The sequence below is a fragment of the Panulirus ornatus genome, chromosome 59 (assembly GCF_036320965.1).
Source record: "Panulirus ornatus isolate Po-2019 chromosome 59, ASM3632096v1, whole genome shotgun sequence".
In the NCBI taxonomy this organism is placed as follows: Eukaryota; Metazoa; Arthropoda; class Malacostraca; order Decapoda; family Palinuridae; genus Panulirus; species Panulirus ornatus.
In genome coordinates this window covers 10,718,987-10,731,486 of record NC_092282.1, presented here as the reverse complement: position 1 = coordinate 10,731,486, position 12,500 = coordinate 10,718,987, and the positions used below count along the sequence as shown (strand labels likewise).

The 12,500-nt window shown below is 46.8% G+C and overlaps 1 protein-coding gene across 8 annotated transcripts in view; it reads right to left on the bottom strand.

Moving 5' to 3' along the window:
- Positions 1-12,500, bottom strand: part of LOC139767286 (uncharacterized) — a 398,565-nt gene that overhangs the window by 93,940 nt on the left and 292,125 nt on the right. For all 8 annotated transcript variants that reach the window (XM_071696479.1, XM_071696481.1, XM_071696480.1 and 5 more), the window contains one exon: positions 5,448-5,693. In XM_071696479.1, coding sequence (XP_071552580.1) covers positions 5,448-5,526 — 79 coding nt within the window. In that variant the 5' untranslated portion in view covers positions 5,527-5,693. The remainder of the gene's footprint in view (positions 1-5,447; positions 5,694-12,500) is intronic.

Genomic DNA, 12,500 nt, shown 5'->3' with positions numbered 1-12,500 from the left:
TGAGGAAGCAAGATAACGCAATATCCTTCAATGGGGAGGCACGGTAACACGATTTTCCATGTTGAGTGAGCAGGATAACAGTGATTTCCTGCTTGTAAAGGCAATATCACACCAGTTTCTTACACTGGGGAAGCAAGATAACAAACGCTCTCTCGCCGAGAAGATAATATATCAGCCTTCTTGCAGACGAGGCAAGATAACACCCACTCTCCCACTGAGGAAGTGAGATAACAAACGCTCTCTCGCTGAGAAGATAATATATCAGCTTTCTTGCAAAAGGAGGCAAGATAAGGCTAACCCCCAGTGTCTGGTACGGTCAAAGATAACACCAGCCCTCTGACCACTGGAGCAAGATAACACCTGCTTTTTCCACTCAGGATACGAGATAACATCGGCTCATAACATCTTACAAGTGAAGCGGTCAAGGAGCGATATTCCCTCACAGCACACAGCTCAATGTGAGGGTGAAATAAAGAGAATAGAGTGAGAGGAAGATAACTGAGAGAGAGAGAGAGAGAGAGAGAGAGAGAGAGAGAGAGAGAGAGAGAGAGAGAGAGAGAGAGAGAGAGGACAAAATGAGTGTGTGTGTGTGTGAGAGAGAGAGAGAGAGAGAGAGAGAGAGAGAGAGAGAGAGAGAGAGAGAGAGAGAGAGAGAGAGAGAGACGAGGGTGGTATAACAGTGAGCGGTGCAAAAAAATATATACATATATAATTTATTGATATAACGAAAACGAGAATCATACGTTCAAGGGGTGACCATGGTGTTTAGCGGAGGCGCGCGTTGGACCACCACCCTGGGGGAGTTAGTTACTTAACGCGCGCTTAACGACGGCCAGTTTATTGCCAGTCGGTCGAAGCTAACGTGTAGCGCTCACAGGAGGATAGACCTTGGACGCTTAGAGAGAGAGAGAGAGAGAGAGAGAGAGAGAGAGAGAGAGAGAGAGAGAGAGAGAGAGAGTTTTTTTGGGGGGTTGGGGGGAATAAGCGACATTTTCCTGTTGACGGATCGACGCTCGCTAATTACTATTGTCACGTCGGCCTTCTGTGCCAGTATCGGATATCGGCCTCCTGTGCTGGTATCGGATATCGGCTTTCTGGACCGGTGACGGGATATCGGTCTCCTTCGTCATTATCGGTCATCGTCCTCCTGGACCAGTAATAGTATCGCTCTCTGGACCGATATCAATTATCGGACTTCGGGACCAATATCGGAAATCGGCCTCCTAGACCAGTATCAGTCATTGCCACTAAGACAAATATCGGATATAGACTTTCTGAGCCGTAATCGCATATTGGCCAGGTGGAACAGTATCAGATATCGGCCTGGTGTACCAACATCAGATATCGGCCTGGTGGACCAACTTCAGATATCGGCCTGTTGTACCAACATCAGATATCGGCCTGGTGGACCAACTTCAGATATCGGCCTCTTGTACCAACATCCAATATCGGCTTGGTATGCCAAAATCAGATATCAGCCACCTGTCCCAACATCAGATATCGGCCTGGTGTACCAACATCAGATATCGGCCTAGTGGACGAAGATCAGATATCGGCCACCTGTTCCAACATCAGATATCGGCCACCCGTCCACAACATCAAATATCGGCTACCCGTTCCAGCATCAGATATCGGCCACCCGTCCCCAACATCGGACATCGGTCCTAGGGAGGGTCTCACTCACACTCCATCTGGATTTCAACATAGACTAATATATATATATATATATATATATATATATATATATATATATATATATATATATATATATATATATATATATATATATATCCTAATTCTAGAAGAAAACGAGTTTTCGTTTTTTTTTTTTCTTATTTTTTTTCCCCTTCTCCTTCCTCAGAGTCCAGCCTCAGCGTGGCCGTTTTGAACGACCACCGAGGCACTTTTAACCCCCCGGGTCACACTTCCCTATAGAATTCCCATGGCAGTATACTCTTCCCACCCTAGCACACTACACGGTGTTTCTTCTCATGTCTCCCACTTTCGTCTTCCGGCAATTGAGCCGGAGGGAGCGATGGATGCCTTCAGATCTGCTGGCCCGTTTCTACCACATTTTTTTTTTAAAGCCACACAAGCAGGAGAACTCGCTTCCAGACGAGCCTCTCTCTCTCTCTCTCTCTCTCTCTCTCTCTCTCTCTCTCTCTCTCTCTCTCTCTCAATATTTTTCTCTCTCTCTAGAAATATCATGTTATGGATATTTCTTTCAATCTATCAGATCTTACGCTTGCTGCCAAAGGCAATTTGTTTATCCTTTCTTTAAGGTTCAATTAGATAAAAATAACTTTAATTCTCATCTTAAGCATCAGTTCTTCACCTGTTTTCTCACGTTCAATAATTAACAGCTGTCTTTCAGCATCAATTTACCTAACTTTCCTGAAAGCATCATCGTTACACATTCTAATACTTCAATTCCCATAACATGTCTTTGAATACTAATTTCTTCAGTTTTTATAAAGAAAAAAAAAAACATTAACAGTAAGGCTTTTAGTCAAGATGAATGCCTACGTAGTTACCTAATCATATAATAATTTTACATATAAATATAAATATCCCTGGGGATAGGGGATGAAGAATACTTCCCACGTATTCCCTGCGTGTCGTAGAAGGCGACTAAAAGGGGAGGGAGCAGGAGGCTGGAAATCCTCCCCTCTCGTTTTTTTTTTTTTTTTTTTTTTTCCAAAAGAAGGAACAGAGGGGGGCCAGGTGAGGATATTCCACAAAGGCCCAGTCCTCTGTTCTTAACGCTACCTCGCTAATGCGGGAAATGGCGGATAGTTTAAAAGAAAGAAAAGAAAAAATATAAATACATATATTTCTTACTTTACATACGACGCCACACAGCTATCAATATATACCTGGTGACAAATTACACACTTCACTCTATCATATGATTCTGAAATTGCCTACAATAAATATGAATGTAAGAGAATAATATAAAGCGTAATTATGAACGATTATGATTTTTAATCAAATGCTGGGAGAGTATTAAAGGATTTACGTGCTCTCCAACCCCTAGTCAAGGAAATACGAGAGAGAGAGAGAGAGAGAGAGAGAGAGAGAGAGAGAGAGAGAGAGAGAGAGAGAGAGAGAGAGAGAGAGTAAAGGGTTAAGGCATGGGAGGGATTGAAAGGAAAGGGGCACCACATGTGACGGGTGCAGATGAAAAAGAATTCAATGGACTGAACCCCCAGGGCGTGTGAAACGTCTGGGATAAACCACGGAAAGGTCTGTGGGGTCTGGATGTGGAAAGGGGAGCTGTGGTTTCGGTGCATTACACATGACAGCCAGAGACTGAGTGTGAATGAATGTGGCTTTTTTTTTTTTTTTGTCTGTTATCCTGGCGCTACCTCGCTGAAGCAGGGGGGTAGCGACGCTGTTTCCTGTGGGGGACGGGGTAGCGACGGGAATGGATGAAGACAAACAAGTATGAATATGTCCATGGGTATAAATGTACATGTCTGTGTATACGTTGATATGTATATGTGCGTGTGCGGGCGTATATATATATTTTTTTTTTTTTTTTTTTTTTTATACTTTGTCGCTGTCTCCCGCGTTTGCGAGGTAGCGCAAGGAAACAGACGAAAGAAATGGCCCAAACCCCCCCCCCCCCATACACATGTACATACACACGTCCACACACGCAAATATACATACCTACACAGCTTTCCATGGTTTACCCCAGACGCTTCACATGCCTTGATTCAATCCACTGACAGCACGTCAACCCCTGTATACCACATCGCTCCAATTCACTCTATTCCTTGCCCTCCTTTCACCCTCCTGCATGTTCAGGCCCCGATCACACAAAATCTTTTTCACTCCATCTTTCCACCTCCAATTTGGTCTCCCTCTTCTCCTCGTTCCCTCCACCTCCGACACATATATCCTCTTGGTCAATCTTTCCTCACTCATTCTCTCCATGTGCCCAAACCATTTCAAAACACCCTCTTCTGCTCTCTCAACCACGCTCTTTTTATTTCCACACATCTCTCTTACCCTTACGTTACTTACTCGATCAAACCACCTCACACCACACATTGTCCTCAAACATCTCATTTCCAGCACATCCATCCTCCTGCGCACAACTCTATCCATAGCCCACGCCTCGCAACCATACAACATTGTTGGAACCACTATTCCTTCAAACATACCCATTTTTGCTTTCCGAGATAATGTTCTCGACTTCCACACATTTTTCAAGGCTCCCAAAATTTTCGCCCCCTCCCCCACCCTATGATCCACTTCCGCTTCCATGGTTCCATCCGCTGACAGATCCACTCCCAGATATCTAAAACACTTCACTTCCTCCAGTTTTTCTCCATTCAAACTCACCTCCCAATTGACTTGACCCTCAACCCTACTGTACCTAATAACCTTGCTCTTATTCACATTTACTCTTAACTTTCTTCTTCCACACACTTTACCAAACTCCGTCACCAGCTTCTGCAGTTTCTCACATGAATCAGCCACCAGCGCTGTATCATCAGCGAACAACAACTGACTCACTTCCCAAGCTCTCTCATCCCCAACAGACTTCATACTTGCCCCTCTTTCCAGGACTCTTGCATTTACCTCCCTAACAACCCCATCCATAAACAAATTAAACAACCATGGAGACATCACACACCCCTGCCGCAAACCTACATATATATATATATATATATATATATATATATATATATATATATATATATATATCACAACTCATAACATTGGACATACAGAACTCGGCCGTCGGCAACGATGCATCGGGTTCAATCTGCTTCGAGGAAAGTCCGAACGTAATACGGACACCTGTCGTGGAACGAACACCCCGACCCCATCCTCTCCAGACAGTGTGTGAAGCTATGGTGAGTTCAGCCCAGCTGACAGCCAGCCTCCCTCTCTCCATCACATTAATCATGGCAACAAAGGAAGTTTGGGAACCTTTTGTCGAGCGCGAGGAAGGATTGGCACCTTTTTTTTTGCGCGAGCGCGAGATGAGACAGAGGAGATACAAGTAAGTAAGGACAACGCGTTCCCGTTTTCCGACAGCTTGGGAAAAGTCCGCAGTCCATGGAGAGATATAAATTCATACATTCCGTTTTCTTTCCTAACTTTTCAGTTTGAATATAAAGTAGGATGGGGAAGAAGGAGAGGAAGAAGTAGAAGCGAGTGGTTTAGTAAGAAAGCTTTTTGGTCTTATTTCCATCATGTAGCCACGGAAAGGATTTTCATGAAACCCCCGAAAATAAAAAAAAAAAAAAAGGGGGACAACCCCAAGGGAAAAAAGGGGGGGGGGACAACCCCAGGGAAAAAAAAGGGGGGGGGGGACAACCCCAGGGGGAAAGAAAAGGGAGGGGGGGACCCCCGCAAGATTGGTTCCTGAAGGAGGGGGTTCACACAGGAGGGAGGTCTCTAAGACCCCCGGAGCCGAAGGGACTTACTTGGTAGCGAGGACGTGCCCTGGGCCTCCCGCCACGCCAGCAGGAGGCGCACCAACACCAGCTGCAGGAACCGGTTCATCTGTCCTCAGCTGGTGGTGCTGCTGCTGGGCTCAGGTAAGATCCAGGTGGTCGAGGTGGATTCCAGATGGCTCCTATGGGGAGGCCAACAGCCGTGGCCAGATGGCTCTATATAGGAGCCAGGAGCAGCGAAGTTACCCCAGGTCACTCCTGCGTGAAATTCTCGGCCTGGTGAAGAGAAAGAAAATAAAAGATGCAACTTTGTAGAATATGACATATGATGTACTTCACACACACACACACACACACACACACACACACACACACACACACACATATATATATATATATATATATATATATATATATATATATATATATATATATATATATATATATATATATATATGACAAACTGCATCACAACAATTCAATATACCCATGGAACACAAAAGACATTAAAACGTTTGAAATGCGACCCAACCCTTCCCCCTCAAAACTTATCGCTATGACAAAAGAGGATCAAATCCCAGAGTCAACTGTGTATATATAGCGTGACTCGATCACCTAAGAGATGGCTAAGAGCGATTAGGCGTCTCATCACCCAAGACATTTTTGTTCATGTCGGGTCATTCCCCACCGTCGCTTCTCGAAGCCTTGCCTCCGGCAGGAACCCGAAGTCCTGACTGACAGCTAGTCCACAGCCGGAATCTTAACAAGGACCTGACCTCCTGTAACCACATGTGACCTGGGGTAACCACCCAGGTCATATAACCAAACACCCGAACTGGCAATTCACTCTTGACCTTTTTCAACGGGAGGTTTCCACTCGAGTCTGGACTCTCGCCAATCAACGATCCACTATAAGCCTCCAGAGGCCAATGATAATGAGCTTGGCGACCACGCCACATAATTAACACTATCGGTGTGGCCGACCCGACTGATTCATAAATGATCGAGCGTCAATCAATTCGGGTAGTCGGTCGTTCAGCCAAACGATCAACTTTGCCACTAATCACAAGAGAGCTAACACTGGCACTTGAACATGTCGTAACCACCATGTGACTCCGAACCCATCTACCCCAGCTGGAGGCCATGGGACATTCCCATCGTCAGCTCCTCCTCCGCCAGGTGACTACAATCCTTCCCCTGTTGAAAAGCAACGCACACGGGACCTTCCCGTCTTTCGCTTCCTGCAGCATCTACAGCAATGTGACCATACCCTCTCCTGTAGCACAGCTTAGCCATAGGAACTGCCGATATCTTGCCAGACTACAGGACCTTAATATTATCGCCTCTCTCAATCCTACTGCTCGGGCAGCGTAGCTGCAGAACCCTGGCAACGTTTTATCACTCCTGCTGCTCCCGCCACCTCCCTTCCGTAGAAGCTCCACGAGATCCAGTGACGGTTTACTTCTTCTACGGGACTCCTGCCTTGCCATGCCCGCCCACATCGTCTCACCTCACCTCGAACCACCTCTTCTTCACAACTAATGTTGCACCAGTTGCAGCAGCTTGTCCGAAGCTACAATCCCCCTTGCACACATTATAGTAGCTATAACACAAGTATTCTTGGTTCGCTTGGACTTGCTTCAGGAAAAATTGTCTTAATGTCCTGTTCCCTTGACCTGACCCAGCCCTAGGGCATCACGGTCAGTCAGTCCCTCTCATCCTCCTGGGGACATCATAGTGAGTCGGTCCTCTCGATACCCACCTGCGGATACCACAGCGAGTTAGTCCGTCCCCCCCTCACTCAACTGGGGACATCATAGCAAATCAGTCCCCCTCACCAACCTGGGGCCACTACAGTGAATCAGTCCCCCCCTCATCAACCTGGGGCCACTACAGTAAATCAGTCCCCCCCACCAACCTGGGGACACTACAGTCAGTCCCCCCTTACCCACCGTAACATGGTAGTCCCTCCTGTGTTGAACCTTTTGATCACGACGATACGACCACAGACCACGACGGTACGACCACAGACCACGTTGGTACGACCATAGACCACGACGGTGCGACCTTTAAGCGGCACGACCCTTAGCTGTGACGGCTTGGTCGTACCGTCTTGCTCAAGGGCCGCATCATCGACCTAAAGGCATCACGGAAACAGTGTATCATCCGTCCTCGAACTCGGCCCTGAAAGCTAGCAAGTCTTGCTAGTGTTGAGCCCGGGGGTTGGCAACCCTGGCGATGATACCTCGTTATTAACCTCGCGCGGAGTGAAGTGCACGGCACGAGACCCTGTCCTCTTCGCTAGGGAGAATACGCACACCTCGAGACGAGTGTGTGTGTGTGTGTGTGTGTGTGTGTGTGTGTGTGTGTGTGTGTATGTGTGTGTGTGTGTGTGTGTGTGTGTGTGTGTAAGGTGCCGTCAGCTGACTCTCATGGATCGGCTATAGGAGAGTCGTACGTGTTGGTAATGAGGTCACCACGACGCGCGGGTGATAAGTCTCGGCTCCAGCTGTGGGGACCCCGGGAGGGGAAGGGGAAGGGAGGGTGTGGCCACAGCACGCGAAGAGGACGATCAGCCCCCCCCCCCCTTCTCTCCCCCCACCTCACCCTCTGGCTCACTCCTCACCACCTTCCCTCCCTCCCCACTCCCTCCCATTCGCGGTCGGGGCCAGGTGGACCCCTTCCTACACGACGGTACGACCCTTGAACAGCACGACAGGACGACCCTCGGGAACTGTACGACCCTTTGATCACGGCGGTACGACTCCTGGGTATGATAGTGGAACGTGTGACTTAAACCCCGCAAGGATCTCGTGTTCAAGGGGTCGTACCGTCGTGTTCAAGGGGTCGTACCTTCGTGTGTTCAAGGGGTCATACCGTAGTGTTCAAGGGGTCGTACCGTCGTGTTCAAGGGGTCATACCGTAGTGTTCAAAGGGTCGTACCTTCGTGTGTTCAAAGGGTCGTACCTTCGTGTGTTCAAAGGGTCGTACCGTCGTGTTCAAGGGGTCGTACCGTCGTATTCAAGGGGTCGTACCGTCGTGTTCAAGGGTCGTAACATCATGTTCAAGGGTCGTACCTTCGTGTGTTCAAAGGCTCGTACCTTCGTGTGTTCAAAGACTCGTACCTTCGTGTGTTCAAACGAGTCGTGTGCTTCCCTGCTCAAAGGGGTCGAACCATCGTGCTCGAGTAGTTAGCTAGCCAGCTAGCCAGCCAGCCAGCCCAGCCGTATGTGAACCACCACCATCATCCACCACCATCATCCACCACCATCATCCACCACACGTGTGGTACACCAGCGTTCCTCACCTCCCCAATCACCCCACCATTGAACCCCAATCCCCATCCGACCACCTGCTCAATCCCATACCAAACCTTGAAAAGAAAACGGAAAAAAAAAATGATACTACAAATTTAAATGCCTTCGGTGGATCGTTAAAATATACGTTTTCCTATTTCATTTATTTATTCATTTTTTTTTTATTGAAGAACCAAGAATTTCTTTTACATAAACTGGGTCAATGCTATTAGCTTTTGAAGACTTACACGTCGGTAAATGTAATTAAGGTAACCGTTTCATGCTTAGCAATCGACACGGACCTTATGCAACCAGCGTGAAAATTACATTTCGTGAAAGAAATGAATAATTCATTTTTATCTTCATGCGATTACGTTGACCTGGTAGAGGCCAGGGACTGTATCTGGGGGACACTAGGTGTCCAGGGCTGTTATTACCTTATCTGGAGGTCATTACTGTTGGTGTGGGTCGAGGAAGAGGTCATTACTGTTGGCGGGGGTCGAGGAAGAGGTCATTACTGTTGGCGGGGGTCGAGGAAGAGGTCATTACTGTTGGTGGGGGTCGAGGAAGAGGTCATTACTGTTGGTGGGGGTCGAGGAAGAGGTCATTACTGTTGGCAGGGGTCGAGGAAGAGGTCATTACTGTTGGTGGGGGTCGAGGAAGAGGTCATTACTGTTGGTGGGGGTCGAGGAAGAGGTCATTACTGTTGGTGGGGGTCGAGGAAGAGGTCATTACTGTTGGTGGGGGTCGAGGAGGAGGTCATTACTGTTGGTGGGGGTCGAGGAAGAGGTCATTACTGTGTGGGGTCGAGGAGGAGGTCATTACTGTTGGTGGGGGTCGAGGAGGAGGTCATTACTGTTGGTGGGGGTCGAGGAGGAGGTCATTACTGTTGGTGGGGGTCGAGGAAGAGGTCATTACTGTTGGCGGGGGTCGAGGAAGAGGTCATTACTGTTGGTGGGGGTCGAGGAGGAGGTCATTACTGTTGGTGGGGGTCGAGGAGGAGGTCATTACTGTTGGTGGGGGTCGAGGAAGAGGTTATTATTGTTGGGTTGAGACACAGGTCAATTATACTCCCTGGTCGAGACACGGGTAACTACTGTTGGGTCAACGGAGAGGTCATTACAGTCGGGTCAACACAGAGGTCAATAAGTGTCGGGTCGTCGTAGGTCCACCTTCAGTGGAGCACGACACACACACACACACACACAAACACGTCAACCCTTCCCAAGCGGAGAAAACAATAACCCAGAATCAAAGACATCTTTAATGTGATTGCCACCCACCAATACTGAAGCCTACCCTTGAAGAAAACGGGTCATGGGAACCCACACACACACACACACAAACACATACTCACACCCACACACTCACACCCACAAACACCCACCCACCCACTCACACACACACACACACACACACACACACACACACACACACACGTGACAGGCCAGGAATGTTCCAGAAGAACTTCACTCTCCCCCTCCCCCTCAGAATCATTCATCTTAATCCACAATTCCATTAAAACTTCATACACCCGCCTCACTGCCGCCTCGCTGCTGCTGCTGAAGGAAAGGAATGACTTGGTTAGTGAGGGTGGGGGTTGTGGGGGTTGAGGGTGGGGTGGGTGTGAGGTTGTGGGTGTGGATATGGGCACATACTTTTTATCACCCACAACTATAAAGTCTGTCACGAACTGGTGACATTATCAGGTCAACGACACACACTCACACACACACACACACACACACACACACACACACACACACACACATGGGCTCTTCCTCTGAAAATGCCTTAGAAAATTACAGTTATGGGGGTCACCTGATTCTGCACTTTGAATACAATTTGTATGCAAATTGTCCTCATATCTGTATGATTTAAATGTTAAGTATTATATATATATATATATATATATATATATATATATATATATATATATATATATATATATATATATATATATATATAGAGAGAGAGAGAGAGAGAGAGAGATTATAGATTAGGTTGTTGAAATTAGGTTGGGTTAGGTAGCTAGGTTAGGTTAGGTTAGGTTAGGTTAGGTTAGATTAGGGTAGGTTAGGTTGGGTTGGGTTGGGTTAGATTAGGTTAGGTTAGGTTAGGTTGGGTTGGGTTGGGTTGGGTTGGGTTGGGTTGGGTTGGGTTAGTTTAGGTTGGGTTGGGTTGGGTTGGGTTGGGTTGGGTTGGGTTGGGTTGGATTAGATTAGGTTAGGTTAGGTTAGGTTAGGTTAGGTTAGGTTAGGTTGGGTTGGGTTGGGTTGGGTTGGGTTGGGTTGGGTTTCGTTAGGTTAGGTTAGGTTAGGTTGGGCTGGGCTGGGTTGGGTTGGGTTGGATTAGATTAGGTTAGGTTAGGTTAGGTTAGGTTAGGTTAGGTAAGCTAGGCTAGGCTAGGCTAGGCTAGGTTAGGTTAGGTTAGGTTAGGTTGGGTCGGGTTGGGTTAGGTAAGGTTAGGTTAGGTTAGGTTGGGTTGGGTTGGGTTGGGTTGGGGTAGGTTAGGTTAGGTTAGGTTAGGTTAGGTTAGGTTAGGTTAGGTTAGGTTAGGTTAGGTTAGGTTAGGTTAGGTTAGGTTAGGTTAGGTTAGGTTAGGTTAGGTTAGGTTAGGTTAGGTTAGGTTAGGTTAGGTTAGGTTAGGTTAGGTTAGGTTAGGTTAGGTTAGGTTAGGTTAGGTTAGGTTAGGTTAGGTTAGGTTAGGTTAGGTTAGGTTAGGTTAGGTTAGGTTAGGTTAGGTTAGGTTAGGTTAGGTTAGGTTAGGTTAGGTTAGGTTAGGTTAGGTTAGGTTAGGTTAGGTTAGGTTAGGTTAGGTTAGGTTAGGTTAGGTTAGGTTAGGTTAGGTTAGGTTAGGTTAGGTTAGGTTAGGTTAGGTTAGGTTAGGTTAGGTTAGGTTAGGTTAGGTTAGGTTAGGTTAGGTTAGGTTAGGTTAGGTTAGGTTAGGTTAGGTTAGGTTAGGTTAGGTTAGGTTAGGTTAGGTTAGGTTAGGTTAGGTTAGGTTAGGTTAGGTTAGGTTAGGTTAGGTTAGGTTAGGTTAGGTTAGGTTAGGTTAGGTTAGGTTAGGTTAGGTTAGGTTAGGTTAGGTTAGGTTAGGTTAGGTTAGGTTAGGTTAGGTTAGGTTAGGTTAGGTTAGGTTAGGTTAGGTTAGGTTAGGTTAGGTTAGGTTAGGTTAGGTTAGGTTAGGTTAGGTTAGGTTAGGTTAGGTTAGGTTAGGTTAGGTTAGGTTAGGTTAGGTTAGGTTAGGTTAGGTTAGGTTAGGTTAGGTTAGGTTAGGTTAGGTTAGGTTAGGTTAGGTTAGGTTAGGTTAGGTTAGGTTAGGTTAGGTTAGGTTAGGTTAGGTTAGGTTAGGTTAGGTTAGGTTAGGTTAGGTTAGGTTAGGTTAGGTTAGGTTAGGTTAGGTTAGGTTAGGTTAGGTTAGGTTAGGTTAGGTTAGGTTAGGTTAGGTTAGGTTAGGTTAGGTTAGGTTAGGTTAGGTTAGGTTAGGTTAGGTTAGGTTAGGTTAGGTTAGATTAGGTTAGGTTAGGTTAGGTTAGGTTAGATTAGGTTAGGTTAGGTTGGGTTGCATTAGATTAGGTTAGGTTGGGTTGGGTTGGGTTGGGTTGGGTTAGGTTAGGTTAGGTTAGGTTAGGTTAGGTTGGGTTGGTTTGGTTTGGGTTGGGTTGGGTTGGGTTGGGTTGGGTTAGATTAGGTTAGGTTAGGTTAGGTTAGGTTAGGTTAGGTTAGGTTAGGTTAGGTTAGGTTGGGTTGGGTTGGGTTGGGTTGGGTTAGGTTAGGTTAGGTT